The sequence below is a fragment of the Rhinopithecus roxellana genome, chromosome 12, assembly GCF_007565055.1.
Source record: "Rhinopithecus roxellana isolate Shanxi Qingling chromosome 12, ASM756505v1, whole genome shotgun sequence".
Lineage (NCBI taxonomy): Eukaryota > Metazoa > Chordata > Mammalia > Primates > Cercopithecidae > Rhinopithecus > Rhinopithecus roxellana.
The window spans coordinates 32,069,906-32,094,081 of NC_044560.1; the positions used below are offsets into that span (position 1 = coordinate 32,069,906).

At 45.1% G+C, this 24,176-nt stretch overlaps 1 protein-coding gene across 2 annotated transcripts; it reads left to right on the forward strand.

The window, feature by feature from the left end:
• The first annotated feature begins 706 nt into the window (after positions 1-706).
• Positions 707-23,592, forward strand: ZNF875 (zinc finger protein 875). 2 transcript variants are annotated; one of them, XM_010385656.2, is made up of 5 exons: positions 707-863; positions 1,255-1,342; positions 12,956-13,082; positions 13,542-13,637; positions 21,255-23,592. In XM_010385656.2, exons 2-5 carry the CDS (start codon positions 1,310-1,312, stop codon positions 22,919-22,921), a joined length of 1,923 nt encoding a protein of 640 aa, XP_010383958.2. In that variant the 5' UTR covers positions 707-863; positions 1,255-1,309; the 3' UTR covers positions 22,922-23,592. The 2 variants fall into 2 exon arrangements, with proteins under 2 accessions (XP_010383958.2, XP_030798859.1); XM_030942999.1 differs by having other exon boundaries at positions 21,258-23,592.
• Positions 23,593-24,176: the final 584 nt, after the last annotated feature.

Below are 24,176 nucleotides of genomic sequence, written 5' to 3' on the forward strand. Positions count from 1 at the left end.
CAGAAGTTTCCTCCAAGCAGCACCTGTACCCCAGCCTCCAATAAAAACTTCGGGAATTTCCCGATCAAGCCTCGGATCCTCACCACCACCAGGGGATCTTTTGCTGTTCACCCCAAGTTCAGTCTGCATCCCCTGAAATCCTAGGGACACGCGACCAGTCTCCCCCATCTCCATTCCGGGAGTTTGCCCAAAGCCAATCCCGCTGTCCCCCGAAAATAGCCTTGGGGTTCCCTGTCCTGGTACACCCTCCTACTCTAGGGGACAAAGGGCCGGTGTCGCCTCCAAGCTGGGAGTTCCCGCAAAGCATCTGTCTCTCCCTGAGCCGCGCCTGTCCCAACCTGGCACCTGCTCGGGAAAGGGCGCATCAGGGCGGAGACTTGGGTAGTGAGTGCAGCTGACCTGCACCTGAAGGTCAGTGCACACTGGCCACCCGCAGAGCGCTGGGACCACATTTTCCAGAATCCTTCGGCCGTCCCGCGATGCTCTCGAGGTCAGCAGATCTCGTTGGCTTACAGAGGATGAACTTGTCAACGTCACTTGGGCATCTTAACAGTGGGCTCCTAAACTGGGTTGTGTGCGCTGTGCAGATGTCAGAGGCACCCTGTGTGGTGGGCAAAGCCAACTACTTCTCAGCCTCTCTAGCTTCGAAACTACAATCCCCAGGGGCCTCTGCGGTCACTTCCGCCCCCCTCCCTATCCTCCTCAATGTGTAGCGTTGACGTCAGAAGCACGTCCGGTCGGTGGGCCCGGCGCGTTAGGTTGGTTGGGATCCGGGAAGGCCTCCCTCTTCAGGTCTTTCCCACCCCTCTGCATCTTGTTACCTGACTTTCAGCTTCAAGATCAGCAGTGTGCACCCGCGTTCCGTGAGTGCCCTATAAGCAGTCAGCATGCCCCTCTGCGTGTCCCTGTGTTACTCACGGGGACGCAGGCTGGGAGCCGCAGAGCTGGCTCAGAACTCGGGCGCTCTCCTGTGGGCACCTCCAGGCCATTTTCCTTTCATTTGAGCCCACAGGGTTAGAGACAAACCCTCACTCTGTTGCCTGGGGACAAGGGCTTCACTCCCTGGCCCGAGCTTGCGGCTGAGCTTGAGGGTGCTGGGTCATCCTGGGCCCCATCTGGATGGGAATTGGCTGCCCCGGTGATTTCTGTGACATCCCCGACCCCAACTATGGGGCTCTGGAGCAGGCTCCGCTTCACCTCATGGGGAGGCAGTTTCCACCTAGGCCACTCTTTTATTTCTCTTTACATCCCCAGATCTGTCTTCTGAGACTTTGCCCTTCTCCAGGAAGAGCACGCAGGAGAACAGAAAATGGCCACAGGGCTCCCGAGAGCCAAAAAAGAGGTGAGAATTACCTGTAATTCCATCTTGGCTGTCAACAGAATGGGTTCCATTACCTTTTGTCCTGGAGGCTGCCTTGTTGGTATTGGGCAAAGTCATTACTAGTCTGTAGAACAAGGAGGAGTTTGATATAGTCTTGTAGAGCATCCGATTCTGTCGCTGTCTGGGGCGCCACTTTTAACCTGCACGGACCTGGTGGACAGAACAAAGGGAATAAAAAACAAGAGACAAAAGAGTATATTTGGAAGAAGCGGTCAGGGGGCACTTTGTCTCTAGTGGTCAAGGGCCCTGAGCTTTACACAACTCTCCTGTATTTATTGGTAAAAGAGATAACCAGAAAGGGGGATGATTGTCAGGTAATTGTCAGTTGGCCATTTGGTTCGCAATTGGGAGACTGCGAACAATGGTGGTTCGCTAAATTTCCTGGTAGATAACCTCAAGGACCCCAGCGCCAGGCAGTGATGGCCTTCAGCAAACCTTTTGGTGTCAGTCGCAGTGTGAGTTTGCTCACATCCTGCATTCATGATAAACAGTTTGCTGTTTGATTATATAACCTCCAGTGAAATGCTGAGTTGGGCATGATCCCCTTGGTCTTTTCGACTCCCAACATAGTCTGACCTGAATTTTACCTTTGAGATCATTCCTAGTCCTGGAAGAGTGGCTCATTCTGACGGGAGTCTTCCCTCAGCATTCCTTTCTGCTCCATACCACAGTCACTCATGAAATAGTTAATTGTGAACAACACATATGGAACAGTTTAAATAAAAGTAAAGAGACATACATGCATAATTGTTCGGTGATGTGGATGAAGGGCAGGGACAGCACAGATGCCTGTGATTTCAAATGCTTGGGGAGGACTCCTAGAAGTAGGGCTGTCTCAGTTGCTCCTGACTGGTTTGGTAAGTTGGAGACTGGGGGAAGGCATTCCAGTGGGGAGGTGGCAAGGAAGCATAGTTAGTTTCAGAGGCTGGACTGTTGCTACAGTGTATAAGGGTTATGGTGGCCAGTGGACTTGCTTAAGGTTTTTTGTTTTTGTTTTTGTTTTGAGAGGGAGTCTCACTCTGTCACCCAGGCTGGAGTGCAGTGGCTCCATCTTGGCTCACTGCAAGCTCTGCCTCCCAGGTGCACGCCATTCTCCTGCCTCAGCCTCCCTAGTAGCTGGGACTACAGGCACTTGACACCACGCCCGGCTAATTTTTTGTATTTTTAGTAGAGACGGGATTTCACCGTGTCAGCCAGGATGGTATCGATCTCCTGACCTCAGGATCCGCCCAGCTCGGCCTCCCAAAGTGCTGGGATTACAGGCATGAGCCACCACACCGAGCCCCTTATGCGTATTTAAAAATCAACCTTGGCCAGGTGTGGTGGCTCAAGCACCAACATAGTTGCCAGGCTGGTTAACAGTCATTTTTGATATGAGTTAACTTGGTTATTTCAGATATGCCTTGACTATTCTTATCAAGAAATCTGAGTGGAATTAGACAGGAAAAGAGATTTCTTAATTGTGGACTCCTGTGGTGGGGATTATGCATTCCTGGATGTTATCAGAGCAACCCTGAGACTTCTGTTTCTCATTTCTAAAATATTTAATTCATTTGAAAGTGTTAATACCAGGAATACATAAGAAATCCAATTCAAGACATTTCCCAAGGTAACACTGAATGTTTTTTGTGTGTACTTTGTTTTTTTTTGAGACGGAGTCTTGCTCTGTCGCCCAGACTGGAGTATAGTGGCATGATCTTGGCTTACTGCAACCTGTGCCTCTTGGGTTCAAGCGATTCTCCTGTCTCAGCCTCCCAGAGTACCTGGGATTACAGGCATGTGCCACCATGCCCGGCTAATTTTTATAGTTTTAGTAGAGATGGGTTTCGCCATGTTGGCCAGGCTGGTTTCAAACTCCTGACCTCAGGTGATCTGCCCACCTCAGCTTCCCAAAGTGCTGGGATTACAGGCGTGAGCCACCGCACCCAGTCTTTTTGTGTGTACTTTCTTCACCTCTCCCAGTGTTATCAGGGAAACATTCTTTCTGATTGGCTGGGAAAAGTCAGAAGTTTGTGGTAGCTGACTTTTTGCCACCTTCTTCATTCTCAGTAGGTCCACCGGGAACTGAATCCTGTACAGAAACAGAAACAAGATGTTCTTCAATGTAGCTTTTTAACAAAGTATTTACTTAGGAAAAATTAAAGGGCATGAGCATTTAAATAGTTGTTTAAGATGAAACCTCTGTGCCTCTCATGTCTAGCACACATGAAATGTCTGGTGCATGAAGGAATCACAACCTTAAATAAATGATTTGAAGGAACTAAGTAACAAACAAGTTTCCGTTGTTTGCTTTGGTGTGTTATTTTAGGCATGTGATTAATCACATATTTCAGGGGCATTGGGTAGAATTTCCAGGTACTCTTGATATGCACGACATCTGAATTATACAAAATAATTAAAGCAAGACTATCTTAGGACATTAGGTGTTACTGCCAAGGACCTTTGCCTAAGAGAATAAATTAAAATTTGTGTTAAATTTGTAACAATGAGATGAACTGGCAGGCACATTATGTTATTTTTTTCCTTAGCAGTTTTCCTTTTCCTTGATGCCATACAACAAACTTGAGTGTCTGCTATGTGCAGAACACTCAGGAGATTACGGTTAATGATGGGTAAAAGACAGCCTGCACACTCAGGAGTCTTCCATTTTTATTTTAGGATTCCTTTCTCACTGGGATTTGATTTTATTTTATATGCACACGTACCCCTACAAACACATATTTTGACAGGCCCTAATGGTAAAATCATAATGTAGTAAAGTTACTGGCAGTGTATCTACCCAGCCCTATTTTTAAAGGTGTAGGAAAAGCCAATACTTATCCCACTGAAAATAATTTCCATAGTAATCCATTGAATGAATGAACTCATCCATTGTTTCCCAATTTGTGGACTCCTGTTTCCAATATTTGACTGTTGCAAATAATACTTCTATGATCAGCGTTGTACAGGAAATTCTTATATAGGTTTTTATTCTCAAAACAAATTATGACAAGGTGAATAGAAATGACTGTTTTGAAGCATTGGGCAACCACACCAGTTGGAGATTTGAACCCTGCCAGTTCTTTTTTGTTTTTTGTTTTTGAGACAGAGTTTCGCTCTGTTGCCCAGGCTGGAGTGCAGTGGGGTGCGATCTTGGCTCACTGCAAGCTCCGCCTCCCAAGTTCATGCCATTCTCCTGCCTCAGCCTCCTGAGTAGCTGGGACTACAGGCGCCCACCACCACGCCCGGCTAATTTTTTGTATTTTTAGTAGAGACAGGGTTTCACCGTGTTATCCAGGATCTTGATCTCCTGACCTCGTGATCTGCCCGCCTGGGCCTCCCAAAGTGCTAGGATTACAGGCGTGAGCCACTGTGCCCCGCTGTTTTATTTTTTATTTATTTTTTATTTTTTGAGACAGAGTCTCGCTGTGTCACTATGTCCCACTGCATCAGACTGGGATTGATCTCGGCTCACTGCAACCTCTGCCTCACAGGTTCGAGCAATTCTCTTGCCTCAGCCCCTTGGGTAGCTGGGATTACAGGTGCCCGCTACCACACCTGGCCAATTTTTGTATTTTTCATAGAGACAGGGTTTCACCATATTGGCCAGGCTGGTCTCAAACTCCTGACCTCAAGTGATCCACCCTCCTTGGCCTCCCAAAGTGCTGGAATTACAGGCATGAGCACTGCGGCCAGCCCTGAACCCTGCCAGTTCTAAAGAATTTGAACTTCCAATTATTTCTTTCTTTTCTGAGACTCCCTTCTTCACCATGTGTTGCTTTATACTGTGCAGTTTTTATTTTATTTTATTCTATTCATTTATTATTATTTTTTAGATGGAGTTTCATTCTTGTTGCCCAGGCTAGAGTGCAATGTCATGATCTCAGCTCACTGCAACCTCTGCCTCCCAGGTTCAAGTGATTCTCCTGCCTTAGCCTCCCAAGTAGCTAGAATTACAGGCACACGCCACCATGCCCGGTTCGTTTTGTATTTTTAGTAGAGATGGGGTTTCACCATGTTGGTCGGATTGGTCTTGAACTCCTAACCTCAGGTGATCCACCCACCTCGGCCTCCCAAAGTGCTGGGATTACAGGTGTGAGCAACCACGCCCAGCCCTACTGTGCAACTTTTATTTGTTTTTATTTTAGTTATTACACTGTGCAGATTTTGATTACCAGGGTAGACCTGCCAACTCGGGTTTCTTTTCTCTCTCATGTGAAAGCTCACATAGTGTCCTGATTTGTTTCCAAATGTTGACTTGGTTCTTTGCCACCCACTACATGTTTCTGTAATCCTCACTTTCCCCAACATTGCAGTAACATCACTTTTCAGAAACCTTTAGTGCCTCATTTCAGTATCCTAGATATTTAGGACAGTCCTCATTTCAAATGTTGTATCCTATTGTCTGACGTCATGTTCTGATTGTTCGCTCTGAAAGTGTGTTTATTGTTACCACAGGGGAGTCATCTTATGTATACTTTTAACTTAGATACATTTACTTTTTATCCACTCAGCTGAAAAAAGAGGAGAAAAATAAAAGTAGGTCAGGTCAATCTGTTATTCTCTTTCCCATTTAATGAATTCATGCCCAGGAGTGAGAAATGGGAAGACCGAATCTGCTGCTCTCCAAAACTAGCTTAGGAGTTTCTGACATCATGGGCATCCCAGCAAGCCAATGGTCACATTAGTCACCAAGTATTTTTCGTATAACGTGATCCCTCTATCAGTGTATTAGCCTTTGCTGTATAATAAACAATCCTAAACATCAATGGCTTAAAACAAAATCACTTATTAGCACATAATTGGGTAGGTTCATATTTTGGGCTGGGCGCAGGTAGGTTTTGCAGGTTTCACCTGGTCTTGTCATTTTGCTGCAGTCAGCTGGCATTTTGACCAGGGCTGGAGGACTATCCATGCGTGACAGTTAGGAGGCTGGTTGGCTGGGGTGCCTAGTTTCTTCTTGGTTCTCTTCCATGTGGGCTTGGGCTTGGTCACACGGTCTTGGGTTTCTCTACACAGGAAGAGAGGACAGCCCCAGTTAACAAGTACTTTTAACATTTTGGCTTTTGTCATGTTCACTGATGTCCTTTTGGCCAAAGGAAGTCACATGGCCAAGTCCAGACGTCATCATAGGAGGGGATAACATAAGGGAGTAGATACAGGGAGACATGATTTATTGGTCCCAATGATTCATACCCTTACCATGTGCAAGATAAACTCACCCCCCTCCCAAGATCCCCAAAAGTGTCATCTTCAAATTCAAAAGTCCAGTATCTTATGTGTAACAGTCTGGATGTGGCAAAAGCTTCTTCAGTGGATCCTTTTTGAGTCAGATACTTGTATACTAAAAAGGCGAGTCATTTGTTTCCCTCCACCCCAAACGTGTCCTACCTAACATACAGCGGTGAGAGACACTGCAGTAGATGCTCCCATTCAGAAAGGACAGGAATTAGGCATGGAGGAGGCCTCTTAATTTTGAACTGTTTCAGATCCTTCGGACTTCCTTGAAAACTCTATGGGTTTCCCAGGTACCAGATTTGGGACTGCTCTATTAAGCAAAAGCTGAAATCACAGTCAAATAGGCCTCTCATCTTTGGCAAGATGTCAGTGCTATGGGACAATGCCCATACGAATCTCAGAAGCCTTTTTGTGTGGCTTGGAGACTCCACTAGGCATCCCCTTAACACTTCAGAGGTCCTAAAGTTTGGGTCTTTTAGGCAAACTCTTGATTTGATCTTTACTCTGAGTTTATTTTTTTATTTTGAGACATGTGCCAGCTGGAGAGACTGAAGATGTAAAACAATTTTATTTCCAAGCTAGCAAGTCCTGACTTGTCTATATTTCCTCTAAATTATGCTTGCAAGCTGTATAATTACTTCTTCAGCTCTTCTGTTTCTGGACATTATTATATGTTGCTAGAAACATCCAACTGAATTTTTTTTTTTTTTTTTTTTTTGAGACAGAGTTTCCCTCTTGTTGCCCAGGCTGGAGTGCAATGGTGCGATATCGGCTCACTGCAACCTCCGCCTCCCAGGTTCAAGCGATTCTCCTGCCTCAGCCTCCCAAGTAGCTGGGATTCCAGGCATGCACCACTACACTTGGGTAATTTTGTATTTTTAGTAGAGACGGAGTTTCTCCATGTTGGTCAGGCTGGTCTCGAACTCCTGACCTCAGGTGATCTGCCCGCCTTGACCTCCCAAAGTGTTGGGATTACAAATGTAAGCCACCACGCCCAGCCCAACTGAAGCTTTTAACAGGCTTTCTGGAGATCTCTTTAACTAGATCCAAAAATTCATCAGGTATATTTTCTGTTTTCCAAGTTCATGCAGACAGTAGCTTTGCTAATATATAATACGAGTTGCCTTGTTCAAGCTGCCATATCAGTTTCCTCACTCCTTTTCCAGTTCCCACTAGCAGTTTGTTTACTGCTTTTCCAACCTGTGTTAATAGTTTTCCTGGATGCTTTCCAAGCCTCTGCCCATGTCCTGCTCCCAGAGCTAATACCACATGTTTTAGGTATTTTGTTATGGCAGCACTTCACTTCTGTGTACCAACTTAGTGACCTAAAGAACACAGTGGCTTAGGCCGGATGCAGTGGCTTTTGCCTGTAATCCCAGCACTTTGGAAGGCTGAGGTGGGCAGATCACAAGGTCAGGAGTTCGAGACCAGTCTGACCAACATAGTGAAACCCCATCTCTACTAAAAATACAAAAATTAGCCGGATGTGGTGGCACATGCCTGTAGTCCCAGCTACTTGGGAGGCTGAGGCGGGAGCAGGAGAATCACTTGAACCCGGGAGGCAGAGGCTACAGTGAGCTGAGACCACACCATTGCACTCCAGCCTGGGTGACAGAGTGAGACTCCGCCTCAAAAAAAAAAAAAAAAAAAACTTAGCGGCTTAAAATGAAGTCATTTTTTCAAAATCCTGTGGGTCAGCAAGTAGGCCCGGCATGGCTGGGCTGATCCTCTTGGCATCCACATGTGGCTGTAGGCTGCTCAGCTAGAGCTGGATGGTCTCAACCTGTCTGGTGGTTGACAGCCTGGCTGGCTGGGATGCTTCGATTCCTGGTTCTCCTCCATGTGGCCTCTTCAGCAGGCAAGCTCAGGTTATTTATATGGTGGTCTTAAGGTTTCCTGGACAGAGAGAAGGCCAGCCCTGTACTCAGATGCCTCTCAAACATCTGCTTGCATCATGTTTGCTGATGTCCCACTGGATAAAGCAAGTCCCATGGCCAAGCCCAGGGTTAGTTTAGGAGGAGATTGCATGAAGGGTAGAAACAGGGAGGCATGATTCACTGGGGGCATCACTGTACCCACCCACTGGTTAGATACAATGCTTTTGGCCACAGGCAACAGTAAACCTAATTTAGGTTGTTCTAAACAATAAGTAACTTAGCCCATATAAAAGGAAGTTCAGAGAGAGGGTGTACTTTGGGATTGGTCCTTCAGCTCCGTAAGCTTGCCAAGGACTGGGGTTCTTTCGTCTCCACAGTCTACCCTGTTCTCTACAGTGTCAGCTTCATCCAGGCTGGTTCCCCTCAAAGCCATAGGATGTTTCCCAATAGCAACTTTGTTTAATTCTCACAATGGCCCTATAAGGTGAGTACTATTTTTTTTTTTTTTTTTTTTTTTTTTTTCTGAGACGGAGTCTTGCTCTGTCACCCAGGCTGGAGTGCTGTGGCCAGATCTCAGCTCACTGCAAGCTCCGCCTCCCGGGTTCACGCCATTCTCCTGTCTCAGCCTCCCGGGTAGCTGGGACTACAGGCGCCGCCACCTCGCCCGGCTAGTTTTTTGTATTTTTTAGTAGAGACGGGGTTTCACCGTGTTAGCCAGGATGGTCTCGATCTCCTGTCCTCGTGATCCGCCCGTCTCGGCCTCCCAAAGTGCTGGGATTACAGGCTTGAGCCACCGCGCCCGGCGGTGAGTACTATTATAATATCAATTTTATAGGAAATTGAGACACAGATACTAAGATATCTAGGTAGGTAAGATAGCTAAGAGAGGGGACTGTAATTTGAACAGTTTGTCTCCAAAGTTTGTGCTTTTAGCCACTGAGTAGTTGTTAAACTTTAGTGTGCATCAGAATTACTTGGAAGCCTTGTTCAAACAGGTTGCTGGGCTCCCCCTGCAGTTTCTGATTCAGTAGCCCTAGGATGGGGACTGAGAATTTTTATTTCTAACAAGTTCCCAGGGGATGCTAGTGCTGCAAGTTCAGGGACCACACATTGAGCCAGTGCACTAAGCCCTGCTGCCTTTTTGGGTAATCTGTGCCCATGTTTCTGAGCATCAGGAAAAGTGCTGACTTCCTGTGACTCCATCTTACAAATCAGAAGAAGTCTTTTGCTAGAATCCTGCAGTAAGACTTCTTGTGGCCTGTTGGTTACCATTCATTTTTCATATATTTGCTTTTCGGCTGGCAAGTGGATGAATTAACTCCCCCAAGCTTCTAGCTGTGTTTCTACTCAGTGGGAGAGATTTGGAGTGGAACATGAGGGTCAGCCATACAGTGTTTACAATGCCCCCTACAGGCATGGTTCACAGACAAACCATGAGTTGTTCCGGGGCTGGAGGAATAACCGGTTGTGTTAAATGTGTTAAAGTAACATTAGTTGCTCTGTAATGTAGCTCCTTCACTGGAGATTTTCAAGGGGTGTATGTGTGTATGTTCTGAGAAGGGGTTGTAAAAGCAAATCACAACAGCGACTAGGCAGGTACCTGAATAGTCTTTTTCTCTCCAGTGTTTAGTGATAAACAGTTTCAGACATATGGAAAAAACCAGGAAGCCTTATACATTGAACACTCACTTACCACCTAGATTCAACAGTGAGTACTTCCTTCTCATGAACTTTTCCTGATCCTCAATCCTACATGACCTCTCCCTCTTGAAATTTCTCTGACCCAGTGATTCACAACTATCACTCTACTTTTAGGAGCCTTTAGAAGTACAAAAGCCCCATCCCCTGTTTTTTTATTTTTTTATTATTATTATTTTTTGAGACAGAGCCTAGCTCTGTCGCCCAGGCTGGAGTGCAGTGGTGCCATCTTGGCTCACTGCAAGCTCCCCCTCCCGGGTTCACGCCATTCTCCTGCCTCAGCCTCCCAAGTAGCTGGGACTACAAGCACCCGCCACCACGCCCGGCTAGTTTTTTGTATTTTTAGTAGAGATGGGGTTTCACCGTGTTAGCCAGGATGGTCTCGATCTCATGACCTCCTGATCCGCCCGCCTCGGCTTCCCAAAGTGCTGGGATTACAAGCGTGAGCCACCACGCCCAGGCTTCCTGGTTTTATTGATTTGTGGTGGGACTCAAGAATCCATAATTTAAAACACCACCCAGGTAGCTCTGAAGTATAGCCAGAGAGAGATGAGGTGTGAGAACCAAAGCTGTCACTCATCTGTGCCCTTCTCTTGTGATTGAGTGCATTGGGAGTGGCTGGGTTTGGAGACAGCTATCAGTATAACTGGGTCTGGGTAGAGTCTTAAGGCCATTTCATAGTCCAGCCAGTGTAGAATAATGGAGCTGGTAGGGGACAGGAAATATAGGGAGGATTTCCGGGGAAGGGTACAGTGTGGAATTTGTTTTAGAGACAGAATGTCGTACCCTCAAGGAGTGATGGAGGCATTCTGAGAAGAGGATGCAAAATCAAACCAAAGAGACAAGGCATGTACCTAAATGAATGACACTGGTGAGGCAGTCTCCAATAGTGTGTTGCGGCTGATAGACCCCCAGCATGAGTCACCGTCAGCCAACTGTGGTCCTACAGCAGTGCAATGCCCAGGGGGGTCAGATTTATGGACTTTTAACAGAACCCACAGATTGAGATTTTCATATGAAATCTTCCAACATTTCATTGATATAAACACAAGTTTTAAAGCAGTATATGGGTCAAATTAAACCCCTCTATGGACTACAGATTGTACCCAAAGAGAGTAAGTGTTGGGCAGGGAAGAATCCCAGTGCTAGATTTCCAGACTCATTTGGAAATCTCACCGAACTTCCATGCCAAGGACGGTTATATATTCCCATCCTCCAAAGTACAGCTTTCTAGGTAGCAGAGATTCGTTTGAAACTTTGTTCCTTGTCTAATAATAATAAATCATTTTCGGTTATTTAAAAATATCAGACTGCTAAGTGTTTGCAGATTCTGTTGTAGACACCAGGGCAATCACAGTGATCCAGCCATGCACATGGAACTGATGTCTAGTGGGAAGTCAGAAAATAGAAATGAATATCATGTATTATCTTAGAGTTAAGGGAACACAGTAAAGCAGGCGAGGGGAATGAAACCCGTGTGAGGGTGTGGAATTTTACATAGAACAGCCAGGGACTGCACCAGGCATTTTTTCTGAGCCCTTCACAGTAATCCTAATCCTAACCACAACCCTTTGAGATAAGCACTGTTATTTTTAGTTCGCAGGAGAAACTGACGTGCTGAGCAGCTAATTCAGTGCCTGAGGTTACACTAGTTGGGGACAGAGATGGTCTCCAAATCCAGATAGTGTGGTTTGAGTCCACACTCTTCATCACCACCCACTTTCCCTCCTTAGGCCTGAGCAGGCAAGTGGCAGCATTTGGTAGAGGAAGGAGTGAGTCCTGCTGTAGGAACTATATATATTGGTGAGTTATTTGCTCCCAAACCCCAGAGGCGCCACTGCTTCAAGTAGAACAAATACTGAGACCAAGTAGTCTCAGAAAATTTTCAAACTCAGCAAGATGATTCTTTACTATTTAGTTGTGCTTATGTGGTGTCTTCTTCTCCCTGCCTAGTTTTAAAACTCCCTCTAGGTAAGGGCTTTGGTTTTGTTTGCTTTTATCTTCCATAGCAGCTAGCCTGGGATATTGACAGTAAGTAATAGGTGCATAAATGATGCTGGCTGGGCAGAGATAGGAGAACAATGGTCTTTCACCCCTTGGTGCCAAGGTCACAATCCAAAGTGGGGTCTAGAAATCTTTTCTACTTCCCTTAGGGAAGCCTTTCGACCTCTCATTCTTCTTTCTTTTCTTTCCTTTCTTTCCTCTTTCTTTTTCTTTCTCTTTCTTCCTTCCTCCCTTCCTTCCTTCCTTCCTTCCTTCCTTCCTTCCTTCCTTCCTTCCTTCCTTCCTTCCTTCCTTCCTTCCTTCCTTCCTTCCTTCCTTCCTTCCCTCCTTTCCTTTCTTTCCTTTTTTTCCTTTCTTTCCTTCCTTTCTTTTCTTTCTTCCTTTCTTTCCTTTCTTGTCTTTCTGTCTTTCTTTCTTTCTTTTAGATGAAGTTTTGCTCTTGTTGCCCAGGCCAGAGTGCAATGGCATGATCTCAGCTCACCACAACCTCCACCTCCCAGGTTCAAGTGATTCTCCTGCCTCAGCCTCCCAAGTAACTGGGATTACAGGCACCCGCCACCACGCCTGGCTAATTTTGTATTTTTAATAGAGACGGGGTTTCTCCATGTTGGTAGGGCTGGTCTCGAACTCTCGACCTCAGGTGATCCACCCACCTCAGCCTCCCAAAGTGCTGGGGATTACAGGCATGAGCCACGGGGCCTGGCCTTGGCCTCTCATTCTAAACTATGGGAGGGAAAGACAGGCTCCTGGATGAGCAGAGGTGTGTTTTGTGTTAAAGGCATTCGTGGCATTCAGGGATGTGGCTGTGGACTTCACCCAGGAGGAGTGGAGATTGTTGAGCCCTGCTCAGAGGACCCTGCACAGGGAGGTGATGCTGGAGACTTATAACCACCTGGTCTCACTGGGTAAGAACGGCCTCCTTTGGCACTTAAACTCTGTCCTACAGAGTATTTTCCACTCATCGTGAGGAAGGGCTACCTGCAGAGCACCTTTCCCTTAGAGTTGAGCTTAAAAACAGTTTACCTTTTTCCTCTGGGTAAATCTGGATTTAGTAGAATTGCAAGCTGATAGATTGATTTATTCATGTTATGGATGACACTGCATTTCCAGGCCTGTTTCCCAAGGCTTGCGCTCTGTCTTTATTTTGCTCCAGACCCAGGAGATTTTTCATCCATCAAGTGTTCATAATATGCTGTCTTTCTGATTGGAGTCACCTTTCCTTAGTCAACCCTTCTACTTCAGAGAGAGAACTATTCATAGGTCTTTTGTTTGTCTGGGTTTCCTCACCCATTTCAGCTCTGAGTTCTAGAATGCCCTCTTGAGCCCATAACCAACAATGTCCTCATTTTCTTCCCTATGAATAGAAATTCCATCTTCCAAACCAAGACTCATTGCTCAGCTGGAGCGAGGGGAAGAGCCCTGGAGAGAGGAGAGAAAATGTTCGCTGGACCTCTGTCCGGGTGAGTGTGAGTGTGGGGTAGATGGGATAATCTACAGCTTGGCAGATAGGGAAGGAGGAGGCATCTCTCAGATACTGGGAAGAAGCTCTTCTCCAGGCCTCCGAAGCCAAGAGAAAGGTTGCCTGACATGGCCTTCCTTCCGGAACATAATCTTCAGTTGAGGGAGGGACTTCCCTGGTTCCCTTGTCTCTTTCCTACACCAGGAAGCCTCCATTCCTCATTTGTCTTCTCCATAATGCTTAGTCTTTCCTCATTCACAGTCTTCTTTCTCACCCGATCTTAAAAACTGCATCTACCCCATGAATGTTAAGTCTACGACCCTTCTACTTTCTAGCTACTCTTATGCTAAGATTAATTGATTATCTCCACCTCTGCAATTCCCATAATTTATTACACAATACTTAAGCTATGACTAATAATAAAATACATACTCATCATACTCATGGCCAGGCGTGGTGGCTCAAGCCTGTAATCCCAGCACTTTGGGAGGCCGAGACGGGCGGATCACGAGGTCAGGAGATCGAGACCATCCTGGCTAACACGGTGAAACCCCGTCTCTACTAAAAAAATATAAAAAACTAGCAGGCCGAGGTGGTGGGTGCCTGTAGTCCCAGCTACTCGGGAGGCTGAGGCAGGAGAATGGCATAAACCTGGGAGGCGGAGCTTGCAGTGAGCTGAGATCCGGCCACTGCGCTCCAGCCTGGGCGACAGAGCGAGACTCTGTCTCAAAAAAAAAAAAAAAAAAAAAAAAAAAAACATACTCATGTGCCAATGGCCCAGCTTAAGAAATAAAAAATTACCTAAACAGTTGAAACCCCATTTCCCCTTCCCTGACGGTATCCTATACCCATCCCTCCAATGGAATTGTTTTTCAATATTAGGGATTTGTAATTCTCATGCATAGCCTTATTCTTTCTTTCATATGTATGAATCGCTAAATCATCTATATTGTTGTTTGGCATATTTTAAAACTTTATATCAATGTTGTCATATTATGTATACCTTTCTGTACTGTGTTTTCTTCACTGAAACTAATTTTGTACTATGTTGGTATATGTAGCTCCGCTTCATTCATTTTTATGGCTATATAATATTGTATTATATGCATAATTACAATACAATTCATTTATCCATTCCATTTTTGTTAGACAGTTACATTTTTAACAGTGTATTCTTTTGACCAATTAAAGAATGCTGCTGTGAAACTTCTCATAGATATGTCCTTGGGCACATAAGCACCCGTTTATCTAGGATATGTACCTAGGAATAGGACAGCTGAGTGAAAGAATATGCACCTGGTCAATCTGACAAAGTAATGCCAAACTATTCTCCAAAACTGTTGTATTAGTGTTCTAGGGCTGCCACAACAAAGTGCCACAAACTGGCTTAAACAACAGAAGTTTATTTTCTCACAGTTCTGGAGGCTAGAAGTAGAGGTCAAGGTATTGGTAGGGTTGGTTCCTTTTGAGGACTGTGAGGAAGAATCTGTCCCATGCCTCTCCTCTAGCTTCTGGTGGTTTGCTGGCAATCCTTGCTGTGGAGGAGCAGCGCCCCAGTCTCTGCCTTCATCTTCATATAGCATTCTCCCTGTGTGCTTGTCTCTGTGTCCACATTTTCATTGTTTGTAAGGACATTATTCATATTGGATTAGGGCCCACTCTAATGACCTCATCTTAACTAATTACATCTGCAACAACCCTGTTTCCAAATAAGTTCATCTTTTGAGATATTAGGGATTTGGACTCCAATATGTCATTTTTGGGGAAACAGAATTCAATCTATAGCAATTGCTCACGCTCACATAGCATTTTATTGTATGAGGATTCTAGTTGCCCTGCATCCTCCCTAATACTTTGTGTGGTCAGACTTCAGGTTTTGATCATCTTTTGGGTATGAAATAGCCTCTCATAGCAGTTGTAATTTAATTAGTTTTGAGTTTGAGCATCTTTTTATATGTTCATTCCTTGACTGGCCTTGATGTTTGCTCTTCTGTGAAGCCTTTTCCATTCTTTTTGCCTTTTCTTGTTGATTTGAATTTGAATTTTTAAAAATAAATCATGGAGATGAACTCTTTATCAGATGTTCCAATCTGTGGCCTACCTACTTGCTTTTTTAATTTTTTTATTGAGATGGAGTCTTACTCTGTCACCTACCCAGGAGTGCAGTGGCATGATCTCGGCTCACTGCAACCTCTGCCTCCCAGGTTCAAGCGATTCTCCTGCCTCAGCCTCCTGAATAGCTGGGACTACAGGCGTGTGCCACCACACCTGTCTAATTTTTGTATTTTTAGTAGAGACGGGGTTTCACCATGTTGGTCTGGCTGGTCTTGAACTCCTGACCTCAAGTGATCCACCTGCCTTGGCCTCCCAAAGTGCTGGGATTACAGGCGTGAGTCACTGCGCCTAGCCTCTCACTTTTTAAAATAGCTTTATTGAGGTTATAATTTACATGCCATAAAATTAGTTATTGTATGTATACAGTTCAATAATTTTTTTTTTTTTGAGATGGAGTTTCGCTGTTGTTGCCCAGGCTGGAGTGCGGTGGCACGATCTCATTGTCCTAGAGTCCTAGAGACATTGTCCAAGTCCTAGAGAAAGCAGTCATGCAAGAGAGAAAAATAAAAGGCATCCATATAGGAAAAGAGGGAGTCAAATTATCTCTGTTTGCCAAGAATCTGATACGTAGAAAATCCTATACCTAGAAAATAATCCTATACCTAGAAAACTCTAAAGACCTCAGGTGATCCGCCACCTCAGCCTCCCAAAGTGCTGGGATTACATGTGTGAACCACCGCACCTGTATGTGTACAGTTCAATAATTTTTAGTAAACTTACAGGGTTATATGATTCTCACCTCTATTCAACATTTCTATCACACCAGAAAGTTCTCATGTGCCCATTTGCATTCATCCCTCCTCCCATTAGAGGAAACCATTGATTTGTTTACTGTCTATAGATTTGCTATTTCTAGACATATTATATGAATGGCATTGTGAAATACATAGTCTTTCCTTTTTAGTTTTTTTTAAGATGCAGGCTTGCTGTCGCCAGGCTGGAGTACAGTGGTGCAACCTCCACCTCCCGGGTTTAAGTGATTCCCCTGGCCCAGCCTCCTGAGTAGCTGGGACTATAGGTGCACACCACCACACCTGGCTAGTTTTTTGTATTTTAGTAGAGACAGGGTTTCACCATGTTGGCCAGGATGGTCTTGATCTCCTGACCTTGTACTCCACCCGCCTCAGCCTCCCCAGAGTGCTGGGATTACAGGTGTGAGCCACTGTGCCAGGCTGAAATATATAGTCTTTTATACTTGGATTCTTTTGTTTAGCATAATGTTTTTTATGTTTATTCAAGCTGCAGCATGTATCAGTAATGCATTTTTTATTGCTATACAGTATTCCTTTGTATGGATATACCACATTTTGTTTTTCTGTTTACCCATTGATGGACATGTGGATTGTGTCCACTTTTTGACTATTGTGAATAGTGTTGCTATGAACACTCATATACCAGTCTTAGTGTGGACATATGTTTTCATTTCTCTTGGGTAGATAATTAGGAGTATAATTGCTGGGTTGTATAGTATGTTTATGTTTAACCTTTTTAAAAATTGGGGCTGGGTGCAGTGGCTCATGCCTGTAATCCCAGCACTTTGGGAGGCCGAGGTAGGTAGATCACCTGAGGTCAGGGGTTCGAGACCAGCCTGACCAACATGGTGAAACCCCATCTCTACTAAAAATACAAAAATTACCTGGGCGTGTTGGCAGGTGCCTGTAATCCTAGCTACTTGGGAGGCTGAGGCAGGAGAATCGCTTGAACCTGGGAGGCGAAGGTTGCAATGAGCTAAGATCGTGCCGCTGCATTCCAGCCTGGGTGACAGAGACTCCATCTCAAAAAAAAAATTGGGGCCGGGCGCGGTGGCTCAAGCCTGTAATCCCAGCACTTTGGGAGGCCGAGACGGGTGGATCACGAGGTCAGGAGATCGAGACCATCCTGGCTAACACGGTGAAACCCCGTCTCTACTAAAAAATACAAAAAACTAGCCGGGCGAGGTGGCGGGCGCCTGTAGTCCCAGCTACTCGGGAGGCTGAGGCTGGAGAATGGCGTAAACCCGGGAGGCGGAGCTTGCTTGCAGTGAGCTGAGATCTGGCCACTGCACTCCAGCCCGGGTGACAGAGCAAGACTCCATCTCAAAAAAAAAAAAAAAAAAAAAAAGGAAAAATGTTTTCCAAAGTGCCTGTACCATTTTACATTTCTATTACCAATATATTAGGGTTTTAGTTTCTCCACATCCTTGTCAGCACTTGGTATTGTCACTGATTTTGATTATAGACATGCTAGCAGTGTGTCGTGGTATTTCATGTGCATTTAATGCATTTCCCGAATAGCTGATGATGATGATCTTTTCATTGTTTTTTTGTTTTTGTTTTTGTTTTTTAGGCCTAATTTTTGTATTTTGTGTTTTTAGTAGATACAGGATTTCACCATGCTGGCCAGGCTGGTCGAGAACTCCTGACCTCAGGTGATCCATCCATCTTGACGTCCCAAAGTGCTGGGATTACAGGCATGAGCCACTACGCCTGGCCCTTTTCATTGTTTATTAACCATTTGCATATCTTTTTTAGTAAAATGCTTATTCAATTCTTTTCTTCATTTTAAAATTATATTGTGTTCTTATTGAATTGTAAGAATTTTTAGTATATTCAAGACACAAGTCCTATATCAATATAGGATTTTCAGATATTTCTCCCTGTCTGTGGCTTATCTTTTCATTTTCTCAATGGTGTCATTTCAGGTACAAAAGTTTTAAATGCTGATGAAGTTTAACTTACCACTTTTTAAAATGGTTTGTGCTTTTGGTATTGTAACTAAGAACTTTATTCTTAACTCAAGGTTATGAAGATTTTCTTCATTGGTTTCTTCTAGAAGTTTTATAGTTTTAGCTCTTACATTTAGGGCTACAATCTATTTCAGTTAATTTTTGTGTATCAAATTAGGTGAAAGTCAAAATTCATTTTCTTGCATATGAATATTCAGTTGTCCTCACAATCTCATATAAAGAGTATCCTTTCCTCCATTGAATTACCTTGGCACCTTTATCAAAAATCAGCTGACTGTGAATCTAAGTGTTCATTTCTAGTCTCCCGATTTTGTTCCATGATCTCCATCTTCCTCCTATGACAGTAGCACACTATCTTCATTACTATAGCTTTATATTAAGTCTTGAAGTTAGAAGTGTACACTCCCCAACTTTATTTTCTTTTTCAAAAATTGTTTTGTCTATTTTATGTCCTTTGAATTTCAATGTAAGTTTTAGGATCAGATTGTCAATTTCCAAAAGGGAAAAAAACCAAAAGCCTGCTGTGGTTCTGATACTATGATTATGTTGAATCTGCAGATAAATTTTGGGGAGAATCACCATCTTAATAATAGTGAGCCTTCCAGTTTATGACTGTCTCCCTATTTATTTGGAGCTTTAATTTCATTCAACAATGTTAATTTTCTTTTTAAAAATCTGTCTTCTTTTCCTCCTTTCCTTTCCTTTTCTCTTTCTCTTTCTCTTCTCTTTCTTTCATCCCACTATGTTGCCCAAGCCAGCCTCAAGCTTCTGGCCTCAAGAATCCTCCTGCCTCAGCCTCCCGAAGTGTTGGGATTACAGGCATGAGCCACTGTACCCAGCCTTAATTTTCAGTTTACAAACTTTGTGCTACTTTATCACATTTATTCCTTAGCATTTTATTATTTTTATGCTATTGTGAATAGTATTGTTTTGTCAGTTTCATTTTTAGAATAGTCTTTGCTAGTATATAGAAATATAATTTTTTTTATATATTTATCTTATATGACCTAAGTACAATTATGACTTCTAATTGCTTTTTTGAAATTTTATACATTCAAAATTATATAATCTGTGAACAAAATATTTTTTTTTACTTCTTCCTTTCCAATTAAGATGGCTTTCATTTTGTTTTCTCCTCCTCATTTTGTTTGTCTCCTCCTTTTTTTTTTTTTTTTGAGACAGAGTCTTGCTGTGTCGCCAGGCTGGAGTGCAGTGGTGCAATTTTGGCTCACTGCAATGTCCGCCTCCCGGGTTCAAGCTATTCTTCTGCCTCAGCCTCCCAAGTAGCTGGGACTATATAGGTGCATGCCACCATGGCCACCTAATTTTTGTATTTTTAGTAGAGACAGGGTTTCACCATGTTGGTCAGGATGGTCTTGATCTCTTGACCTCATGATCCGCCCGCCTCAGCCTCCCAAAGTGCTGGGACTACAGGCATCATATTTTAAGTTTTTGAGAACACATGCAATATTTGTCACTTCTTCTTTCTTCTCCTCCTTTTCCTTCTCCTCCTTCTTCTTCCTTCCTTCCTCTCTTTTCTCTGTCTCCCTCTTTTGAATTCAACCCCTTAAAAAGGTAAAAACCATTTTTAGCTGGCAGGCCATACAGAAACAGGTTTCAGGTTGGATTTGCCCTGTCAGGTGAGTTTACCAACTCCTGCAATAGAAAATGTAGCCGGGCGCGGTGGCTCAAGCCTGTAATCCCAGCACTTTGGGAGGCTGAGACGGGCGGATCACGAGGTCAGGAGATTGAGACCATCCTGGCTAACACGGTGAAACCCCATCTCTACTAAAACAAAAATACAAAAAACTAGCCGGGCGAGGTGGCGGGCGCCTGTAGTCCTAGCTACTCGGGAGGCTGAGGCAGGAGAATGGCGTGAACCCGGGAGGCGGAGCTTGCAGTGAGCTGAGATCCGGCCACTGCACTCCAGCCTGGGCGGCAGAGCGAGACTCCATCTCAAAAAAGAAAAAAGAAAAAAGAAAATGTAATGCAGGCTGGGCATGGTGGCTCACGCCTGTAATCCCAGCACTCTGGGAGGCCAAGGCGGGTGGATCACGAGGTCAGGAGATTGAGACCATCCTGGCTAACATGGTGAAACCTGGTCTCTACTAAAAATACAAAAAAAAAAAAAAAAAAAAAAAAAAATTAGCCGGGCGTGGTGGCGGGCACCTACAGTCCCAGCTCCTTGGGAGGCTGAGGCAGCAGAATGGCATGAACCCGGGAGACGGAACTTGCCGTGAGCCGAGATCGCGCCACTGCACTCCAGCCTGGGCGACAGAGCAAGACTCTATCTAAGAAAAAAAGAAAGAAAGAAAAAAGAAAATATAATGCATAGGGCTGGGCACAGTAGCTTATGCTTGTAATCCCAGCACTTTGGGAGGCTCAGGCTGACCTGAGGCAGGAGCTCAAGACCAGCCTGGCAAACATGGGGAAACTCTGTCTCTACTAAAAATACAAAAATTAGCTGGGCGGGGTCTTGGGCACCTGTAATCCCAGCTACTCAGGAGGCTAAGGCTGAAGAATCGCTTGAACTCAGGAGGCGGAGCTTGCAGTAAGCTGAGCTCACACTACTGCACTCTGGCTTGGGTGAAAGAATGACTCTGTTTAAAAAAAAAAAAAAAAGTGTAATGCATGATGTGAAACGAAAAATAGATGCTGGGAAGGATGTTTACCTGGGGGATAGCTTGTGATGTAAATATATTATGAATGACCAATGGGCAAGGCAAAATTGCCTACACAGCCCTACCTATGACCCCTCTGAAAATGTTCTTTCTTCAGCAGAATCAAAGCCAGAAATTCGACTTTGTCCCTCCTGCCCTCTGATATTCTCCAGTCAGCAAGCTCTCAGCCAACATGTGTGGCTGAGTCATCTCTCTCAGCTGTTTTCAAGTTTATGGACAGGAAGTCCTCTCCAGCTGGGTAAACACTATCGGGAAGATCAGAAACAACAGCAGGATCCATTCTGCTTGAGTGGCAAAACAGAATGGATTCAAGAGGGAGAAGATTCCAGACTCCTGTTTGGGAGAGTAAGCAAAAGTGGCACTTCAAAGGCACTCTCCAGCCCACCTGAAGAACAGCCAGCGCAGTCCGAAGAAGACAACACAGTGGTGGATATAGGACCCAGCCCTGAAAGGAAGGCAGACCTTGAGGAAACAGACAAAGTATTGCATGGTTTAGAAATCTCAGGATTTGGAGAAATCAAATATGAAGAGTTTGGGCCAGGCTTTATCAAGGAGTCAAACCTCCTTAGCCTCCAGAAGACACAAACTGGGGAGACAGCTTACATGTACACTGAGTGGGGAGACAGCTTTGGCAGTATGTCAATCCTCATCAAAAACCCAAGGACGCACTCTGGGGGAAAGCCTTATGTGTGCAGGGAGTGTGGACGAGGCTTTACCTGGAAGTCAAACCTGATCACACATCAGAGGACACACTCAGGGGAGAAACCTTATGTGTGCAAGGATTGTGGACGAGGCTTTACTTGGAAGTCAAACCTCTTTACACATCAGCGGACACACTCAGGGCTCAAGCCTTATGTGTGCAAGGAATGTGGGCAGAGCTTTAGCCTGAAGTCAAACCTCATCACCCACCAGAGGGCGCACACTGGGGAAAAGCCTTATGTTTGCAGAGAATGTGGGCGTAGCTTTCGCCAGCATTCACACCTGGTCAGACACAAGAGGACACATTCAGGAGAGAAGCCTTACATTTGCAGGGAGTGTGAGCAAGGCTTTAGCCAGAAGTCACACCTCATCAGACACTTAAGGACACACACAGGAGAGAAGCCTTATGTATGCATAGAATGTGGGCGTCACTTTAGCTGGAAATCAAACCTCAAAACACACCAGAGGACACACTCAGGGGTTAAACCTTATGCCTGCCTGGAGTGTGGGCAGTGCTTTAGCCTGAAGTCAAACCTTAACAAACACCAGAGGTCACACACAGGAGAGAAGCCATTTGTATGTAAGGAGTGTGGGCGAGGCTTTACCCGGAAATCAACCCTCATCACACACCAGAGGACACACTCAGGGGAGAAGCCATTTGTATGCAGGGAGTGTGGACGAGGATTTAATGATAAGTCCACCCTCGTCTCACACCAGAGGACACATTCAGGGGAAAAGCCTTTTATGTGCAGAGAGTGTGGCAGAAGGTTTCGGCAGAAGCCTAACCTATTTAGGCACAAGAGGGCACACTCAGGTGCCTTTGTGTGTAGGGAGTGTGGGCAAGGCTTTTGTGCTAAGTTAACTCTCATTAAACACCAGAGGGCACACTCAGGGGGGAAGCCTCATGTGTGCAGGGAGTGTGGACAAGGCTTTAACCGGCAGTCACACCTCATTAGACACCAGAGGACACATTCAGGAGAGAAGCCTTATATTTGCAGAAAGTGTGGGCGGGGCTTTAGTCGGAAGTCCAACCTTATCAGACATCAGAGGACACACTCAGGATAAAAACTTTATGTGTACAGGGAATGTGGTACAGCCTTACCCAGGAGTCATACTTCATCAGACACCAGAGGATGCACACAGCACTGTGGCTTTGTCAATCATTACTAGATACCAAAGTGGAGACATTGTATGTGTGATTGTGCATGAGACTGTACTGGTAAGACTTGTATCTCCATCCACCTGAAGGAGAATTGCTGGCTCATTTTCAGGAGCCCTGCCCTTCCTCACTGGGGATGGTGGGTTGTGAAAGCCTGGTCAGGTAATGATAGTGGCTGGAGGCAGTTCAAATGCCCAGGCAGGTAGGGGTGGGTACCTGGTGAAACACAACCTTAAAGCTGAAGACAGTCCTGGCTAAATCCTCATACTAAATTGAGAACCTGTCTTCCCATTTGGTGTGCTTTCATCTGATTAATCCCAACCCTTCACCTATTTTGCATATACCTGTCCTTTCCTAATTGGTTTTTACACTGCTGTGTCAACCTTTGAGTGGTGCCTTTGCATACTTACAAACCAATCGACATGTACTCCCCTATTCTGAGCCCATAAAAGACCCAGACTCAGCCACAGCGGGAGAGAAATCACCCTGCTGTGGGAGTTGGGGACCACTCCCTGCATCCCTCTCCACTGAGAGCTGTTCTTTCACTCAATAAAATTCTTTTCTACCCATCCTCACCCTTCAATTGTCAGTGTATCCTCATTCTTCTTGGTCTCGGGACAAGTGCTCAGAACTGCTGAACGTGGGTATAAGCTATAATAATACAGGCAGCCAAGAGGGTGGGGCACCTCCAGTGGCAGGCCCAGGGCTAAGTGAGGTCAAGGCGGGGGGTTGTCCCCGGCTGTGGAGGTCCTTGGCTGAACGTGGGTATAAGCTATAATAATACAGGCAGCCAAGAGAGTGGGGCACCTCCAGTGGCAGGCCCAGGGCTAAGTGAGGTCAAGGCGGGGGGTTGTCGCCCTCTGTGGAGGTCCTTGGTTGGCAATGTGGCTAAGAAAAATCCTGTGTCAGTAACTTTGATGGAGAGAGTAAGTTTAAATAGGTTGAAATGAGGAAATGAATACTATTCCAGTATCATTTTGCAGGTACACTTGAACATTCCTTCCACTGTATACTGGATGTTACAGAAGCTGTTGCCGGTATGAAGGAGGACCAGAGAGACCACAGGGTGAGACAAGACGATTTATTGAGTGCACTCAGACCCAGAGGATTAACATCCAAAAATTGGGCCCAGAACAAAGACAACATTTGACTTTTATACAC